The 7,500-nt window shown below is 47.3% G+C and overlaps 1 protein-coding gene across 1 annotated transcript in view; it reads left to right on the top strand.

Moving 5' to 3' along the window:
* Positions 1 to 7,500, top strand: part of gsdmeb (gasdermin Eb) — a 20,722-nt gene that overhangs the window by 3,401 nt on the left and 9,821 nt on the right. The window contains exons 3-4 of the mRNA XM_062538043.1: positions 1 to 130; positions 4,934 to 5,108. The exon at positions 1 to 130 is cut by the window's left edge and continues 72 nt beyond it. Coding sequence (XP_062394027.1) covers positions 1 to 130; positions 4,934 to 5,108 — 305 coding nt within the window. The remainder of the gene's footprint in view (positions 131 to 4,933; positions 5,109 to 7,500) is intronic.

Here is a 7,500-nt window from a genome sequence, read left to right as displayed (position 1 = left end):
AGGTGGGCAGTGTGGGCGGGGCCAATATGGCGCTGGAGGGCAAGAGGTCGTCCAAGCTGCAGTCCAGCTTCGGAACGCTGCGCAAACAGGAACTGGACGTCAACGCACTGCTCCAAGACTCCAAAGACAAGTGAGCACGCACACACACACACACACACACACACACGCACGCGCACACATACACACACACATACACACCAGTGATGCGCGGGCTGATCCAAATCGGGCACCCGCGGTTATGGGTCAAGAAAAAATATTTTTAATGATATTCGGGTCATGTTTGGTCGGGTCAGTAAAAAAAATATGCCGTTCATTTCTTGTCATTTATATCGTAGGCAACATAATTGTCTTTAGAAGAGAAAGACATCATTTGCAGCATTCCCACTGAAACGCGATTCTATCCCCCACATTTTGTCACGAACATGTAAAAATGCACTTGTTGTTTCTGCGTAGACAGACCCTCGGCTACACTTGACATGCAGTTGTGTTCTGTTCTCAGAGCATATGCTTTCTCTGTCTATGATCTGCAGCTTTTTTCTCGAACTGCTGGCCTCAAATTCGGCTACTGAGCAGCGAAGTTGCCGATGCGATGCGTGCTTCTCAAGTCTGATCATTTGCAGCAAAATCGAATGGTAGCCTATTATGGAAAGAAAAATAAACTAAAAGTTTCCCAAATCAGGAAATACTTCTTAATTTAATGTCATCAAGGCATATAGCCTACAATTGGTATGAGCATGCAATGTGCGTCCTTGCGCAACTTATAAAGTGGCTTGTTGGAAAGCCCCACGTCTGCTCTTTCGTGCAATAAAGGTTGAGTCAAATAGCCTATTTTTTGGATGAATGCTGACACGGAACATAAAAAAGTAGACTAAATGCATGTTTCCCAAATTCTGAGCAATCACTAGGCTATAGGCTATAATTAGGCCTACCGGTATATTGTTTTACATGCATATGAGATACCAGTTTTGCGTAGCTCAATGACGCTACGACTAAGTTAGACTTCTTTTTACAATAAGCGGGTCGGGAAGCGGGTCGGGTCCAGTATATAATTATTTTTTGCGGTCCGAGTTGCGGTCGGGTTAGTTGTAAACGGCGGGGCGGGGCGGGTCGTTCAGACACGTACCCGCGCATCACTGATACACACACACACACACACACACAGGTCCGTGTAACGCTTTGCAGTGCTTTGTTCTATTTGCAGAATTCACATGAAAAAATGAAAAATGGGTTCAAAACTTTCGTCATCCATTTTTTCAGACTACTCAGCAAATGGAAAATTGATGCTATTTTTAACTTTCGAGTGTGGTTTTTGAAACGGTAAATAATGAATTTGAAAGAAAACTAAATCTGAGTCCATTTTCCAATGTTCTATTTCGGCATCGTGGTTGGACTGAACCAAACGCGCCAAGGGATGTAGGCTACGAGTGGCGCCTCTTGCCAGTTGTAGAGATGGGCTACAGTTAGAGTTATCAAGTGAAATTCATGCCGAGGGAGCTCGAGACGTATGCCTATAAATATCAGACCGACTGGAGGCGATTGAGGACCGCTCACATCCTCAGTCCCTGCCCCCTTGATGGTTAGACTTCATGACCCTCAGATAGCCTAACTTGTCACTTGCACTTGTTGCAATCTCTGCTGATGGTGGTGGTGGGGGTGGGGGTGGGGGGTCTATATGGTGCAGGTTCGGTGATGCTTTGATGCCACCTATGTATACGATAGCATTTGTCCACGGTTGTTGACGGTTTGGATAAATGTGAGCAACCCTACCCATGAACAAAAACCTTTCCACCAACATGCCTAGAAGCTGTTAAACAACAAGTTGACAAGAGTAAGCTCATTAATGGCATCCCATTCTTAACCCAAGCAGACATCGGGTGAAGTGAAACCTCTGGGCCACAACGCAACTCTCCTCGGTAACCCCCAGCGTTCATGGTTCAGTCCAACCCGAAGCGCAAAAATACAAAGTTAGAATATTGAGACTTTCGAACTTCTGAGGAGAAAATCCCAAGCGTACTCAATGCAAAAAATAAAACACGCAACAGTCATCAATGTACCTGTAGTCTGAAAAATGGATAATTTAAATGTGAAGCCAATTTTTCATTCCTCTCATGTGAAATCTGCAAATAGAACAAAGCACTGCAAAGCGTTACACGGACCCACACACACTAACATAAAAAACTGCATCAGTCTAGACATCAGCTGTGACTGTGATGTGTACGTTTCAGTTCTTCACAGCGTACAGCCGGTAGACCAAGGGGAAGTGTGTGTGTGTGTGTGTGAGGCTCCAGTTCCTCTGTGTAAATAGTAGAGCAGGGAGTGGCCCTGGTGCAGTAGAACTCCACTGAGGGAATACGAGATGAGAATACGAGTGTGTGTGTATGTGTGTGTGTGTGTGTGTGTGTGAGCAAGTGATGTAAAGTGATGTACTGTAAAGTAATGTGGCCCTGGGGCAGCTGTGTTCTGCATGTGTGTGTGTGTGTGTGTGTGTGTGTGTGTGTGTGTGTGTGTGTGTGTGTGTGTGAGCAATGTAAAGTGATGTAAAGTGATGTGGCCCGGGGGCAGCTGTGTTCTGCATGTGTTTGTGCATGTGTGATGTGTGTGAGCAGGGTGTGATTTGGCCCTTGGGTCACTTGTACTGTGTGTGTGTGTGTGTGTGTGTGTGTGTGTGTGTGTGTGAGCAGGGTGTGATTTGGCCCTTGGGCCACTTGTACTGTGTGTGTGTGTGTGTGTGTGTGTGTGTGAGAGAGAGAGAGAGATCTGTTCTAGGGTAGTACAACTGTGAGGGTGATCTTTGTCCACCTGTAAAAGCTTTTAGGTGAACATTAACCTGAGTCGGAGAAGCACACACACACACACACACACACACACACACACACACACACACACACACACACACACACACACACACACACACACACACACACACTTCCCCTTGCTATACCGGCTGTAAGCTATGAATAACTAAAATGTACAGTACAGGCCAAAAGTTTGGACACACCTTCTCATTCAATGAGTTTCCTTTATTTTCATGACTATTGACATTGTAGACTCACACTGAAGGCATCAAACTATGAATTAACACATGTGGAAAACAAAAAAGTGTAAAACAACTGAAAATATGCCTTATATTCTAGTTTCTTCAAAGTAGCCACCGTTGCTCTGATTACTGCTTTGCACACACTCTGCATTCTCTGGATGAGCTTCAAGAGGTAGTCACCTGAAATGGTTTTCACTTCACATGTGTGCCCTGTCAGGTTTAATAAGTGTGATTTATTGCCTTATAAATGGGGTTGGGAATCAGTTGTGTTGTGCAGAAGTCAGGGGTGATACACAGCTGATAGTCCTACTGAATAGACTGTTAGAATTTGTATTATGGCAAGAAAAAAAGCAGCTAAGTAAAGAAAAACGAGTGGCTATCATTACTTTAAGAAATGAAGGCCAGTCAGTCCAAAAAATTGGGAAAACTTTGAAAGTGTCCCCAAGTGCAGTCGGAAAAACCATCAAGCGCTACAAAGAAACTGGCCGTCCCAGGAAAGGAAGACCAAGAGTCACCTCTGCTGCGGAGGATAAGTTAATCCGAGTCACCAGCCTCAGAAATCGCACGTTAACAGCAGCTCAGATTAGAGACCAGGTCAATGCCACACAGGTCTAGCAGCAGACACATCTCTAGAACAACTGTTAAGACGAGACTGCCTGAATCAGGCCTTCATGGTAGAATAGCTGCAAGGAAACCACTGCTAAGGAGAGGCAACAAGCAGAAGAGACTTGTTTGGGCTAAAGAACGCAAGGAATGGACATTAGACCAATGGAAATCTGTGCTTTGGTCTGATGAGTCAAAATCGGAGACCTTTGGTTCCAACCACCGTGTGGACTGCAGAGTGAAGGCAAAAGGGCCAACAAGTGCTAAGCATCTCTGGGAACTCCTTCAAGACTGTTGGAAGACCATTTCAGGTGACTCTTGAAGCTCATCAAGAGAATGCCAAGAGTGTGCGAAGCAGTATTAAAAGCAAAAGGTGGCTACTTTGAAGAACCTAAAATATAAGACATATTTTCAGTTCTTTCACACTTTTTTGTTAAGTATATAATTCCACATGTGTTAATTCATAATTCTAATGCCTTCGGTATGAATCTACAATTTTCATAGTCATATAGTATGAAAATAAAGAAGGGGTGTCCGAATGAGAAGGTGTGTCCAAACTTTCGGCCTGTACTGTACATCACAGGTCACATGTGTGTATTTTTGCAAACTCATATACTGTGTGTGTGTACGGTGTGTGTGACGTGTATGATGCCCGGGGTGTGTGGGACTAAAGTGCAAAGGTGTTTCTATTTATTTCATATTCACAAAACGGCAAGAGAGGTTTTACAGGACAACGTATTAAATATTTAAGCTACAAACAAACAAAGTAAACAATTTAAAAACAATGAAATAGAAACATACTGAATCTGAATTTTTCACTGTACCAGACATGCTCCAGGACTTCAGACACATACCAGTTCGTGAGAAGAGGTGGCGTGTGTGTGTGTGTAATGTAATGTGTGTAATGTGTGTGTGTGCAATGTGTGTGTGTGTGTGTGTGTGTGTGTGTGTGTGTGTGTGTGTGCAGGAGGCTGGACCTAGAGCATGATCTGATGGAGCAGGTTTGTGAGAAGAGACGGCGTGTGTGTGTGTGTGTGTAATGTGTGTGTGTGTGTGTGTGTGTGTGTGTGTGTAATGTGTGTGTGTGTGTGTAATGTGTGTGTGTGTGTGTGTGTGTGCAGGAGGCTGGACCTAGAGCATGATCTGATGGAGCAGGTGCGTGAGAAGAGGCGGCGTGTGTGTGTGTGTGTGTGTGTGTGTGTGTAATGTGTGTGTGTGTGTGTGATGTGTGTGTGTGTGTGTAATGTAATGTGTGTAATGTAATGTGTAATGTGTGTGTGTGTGTGTGTGCAGGAGGCTGGACCTAGAGCATGATCTGATGGAGCAGGTGCGTGAGAAGCGGCGGCGTGTGATTGGTCTGGTCAGGGAGCGCGTCTTCACCACGCAGGAGTGTTCCGTGTGTGAGGAGGTGGACGACATGACCACCTGCAGCGGCCTGATCGGGCTCTTCACACCTACCAGGATCAAGGTGTGTGTGTGTGTGTGTATGTGTGTGTGTGTGTGTGTGTGTGTGTGTGTGTGTGTGTGTGTGTGTGTGTGTGTGTGTGTGTGTGTGTGTGTGAGGAGGTGGACGACATGACCACATGCAGCGGCCTGATCGGGCTCTTCACACCTACCAGGATCAAGGTGTGTGTGTGTGTGTGTATGTGTGTGTGTGTGTGTGTGTGTGTGTGTGTGTGTGTGTGTGTGTGTGTGTGTGTGTGTGTGAGGAGGTGGACGACATGACCACCTGCAGCGGCCTGATCGGGCTCTTCACACCTACCAGGATCAAGGTGTGTGTGTGTGTGTGTATGTGTGTGTGTGTGTGTGTGTGTGTGTGTGTGTGTGTGTGTGTGTGTGTGTGTGTGTGTGTGTGTGTGTGTGTGAGGAGGTGGACGACATGACCACATGCAGCGGCCTGATCGGGCTCTTCACACCTACCAGGATCAAGGTGTGTGTGTGTGTGTGTATGTGTGTGTGTGTGTGTGTGTGTGTGTGTGTGTGTGTGTGTGTGTGTGTGTGTGTGTGTGTGTGTGTGTGTGTGTGTGTGTGTGTGTGTGTGTGTGTGAGGAGGTGGACGACATGACCACATGCAGCGGCCTGATCGGCCTCTTCACACCTACCAGGATCAAGGTGTGTGTGTGTGTGTGTGTGTGTGTGTGTGTGTGTGTGTGTGAGGAGGTGGACGACATGACCACATGCAGCGGCCTGATCGGGCTCTTCACACCGACCAGGATCAAGGTGTGTGTGTGTGTGTGTGTGTGTGTGTGTGTGTGTGAGGAGGTGGACGACATGACCACCTGCAGCGGCCTGATCGGGCTCTTCACACCGACCAGGATCAAGGTGTGTGTGTGTGTGTGTGTGTGTGTGTGTGTGTGTGTGTGTGTGTGTGTGTGTGTGTGTGTGTGTGTGTGTGTGTGTGTGTGTGTGTGTGTGTGTGTGTGTGTGTGTGTGTGTGTGTGTGAGGAGGTGGACGACATGACCACATGCAGCGGCCTGATCGGCCTCTTCACACCTACCAGGATCAAGGTGTGTGTGTGTGTGTGTGTGTGTGTGTGTGTGTGTGTGTGTGAGGAGGTGGACGACATGACCACCTGCAGCGGCCTGATCGGCCTCTTCACACCTACCAGGATCAAGGTGTGTGTGTGTGTGTGTGTGTGTGTGTGTGTGTGTGTGTGTGTGTGAGGAGGTGGACGACATGACCACCTGCAGCGGCCTGATCGGCCTCTTCACACCGACCAGGATCAAGGTGTGTGTGTGTGTGTGTGTGTGTGTGTGTGTGTGTGTGTGTGTGTGTGTGTGTGTGTGTGTGTGTGAGGAGGTAGACGACATGACCACATGCAGCGGCCTGATCGGGCTCTTCACACCTACCAGGATCAAGGTGTGTGTGTGTGTGTGTGTGTGTGTGTGTGAGGAGGTGGACGACATGACCACATGCAGCGGCCTGATCGGCCTCTTCACACCTACCAGGATCAAGGTGTGTGTGTGTGTGTGTGTGTGAGGAGGTGGACGACATGACCACATGCAGCGGCCTGATCGGGCTCTTCACACCTACCAGGATCAAGGGGTGTGTGTGTGTGTGTGTGTGTGTGTGTGTGTGTGTGTGTGTGTGTGTGTGTGTGTGTGAGGAGGTGGACGACATGACCACATGCAGCGGCCTGATCGGGCTCTTCACACCTACCAGGATCAAGGTGTGTGTGTGTGTGTGTGTGTAGGTCAAGGTCAAGGTAACCACGTTCGGTGTGTGTGTGTGTGTGTGCGTGTGTGCACGTGTGTGTGTGTGTGTGTGTGTGTAGGTCAAGGTCAAGGTAACCACGTTCGGTGTGTGTGTGTGTGTGTGCGTGTGTGTGTGTGTGTGTGTGTGTGTATGTTTTAATGATATGTGCTGATGTGTGTTAAATATGTGCATTTTTGTGTGTTTGTGTGCGCACATGCATATGTGTGTGTCAGAGGAGGCTCCTCCATTGAGGAAAGGGAGGAACTACCTCCCTAAAACTTCAGGGATTTTTTTTTATTTTTATTTTTTTAATTTATCTGATAAATTATTCTTAATATTACTATTTGGACACGTTGAATGAGCTAAAGTCGTTCTCCTAGGTCAAAATGCCAACAGCACCCCCTATCGCAATTCAAAATTACTGTACGGAGGAGCTTCCTCCTCAGACCCCTCATTGAAGTCCATTATAAACTTCTCAGACCCCCGCGGCTCGTGAACCCCGTCGTTTTCAATGGGCAAGGGAGGAAGCTCCTCCGTTGGAGTGGGCGGGTCTAGCCAGAGGCTCTGGAATTTAGCGCCAACGGTGAACCAATAAGCAGCTAGCTCCTCTGGATTACACCGTGCAAGACCGTGATCTGCGTCCACAACGAGAAGAATAATGTGT

The sequence above is a fragment of the Sardina pilchardus genome, chromosome 6 (assembly GCF_963854185.1).
Source record: "Sardina pilchardus chromosome 6, fSarPil1.1, whole genome shotgun sequence".
Classification (NCBI taxonomy): domain Eukaryota; kingdom Metazoa; phylum Chordata; class Actinopteri; order Clupeiformes; family Clupeidae; genus Sardina; species Sardina pilchardus.
Note: the sequence above shows the minus strand (reverse complement) of the source record. Positions and strands in the feature narration are given on the sequence as shown.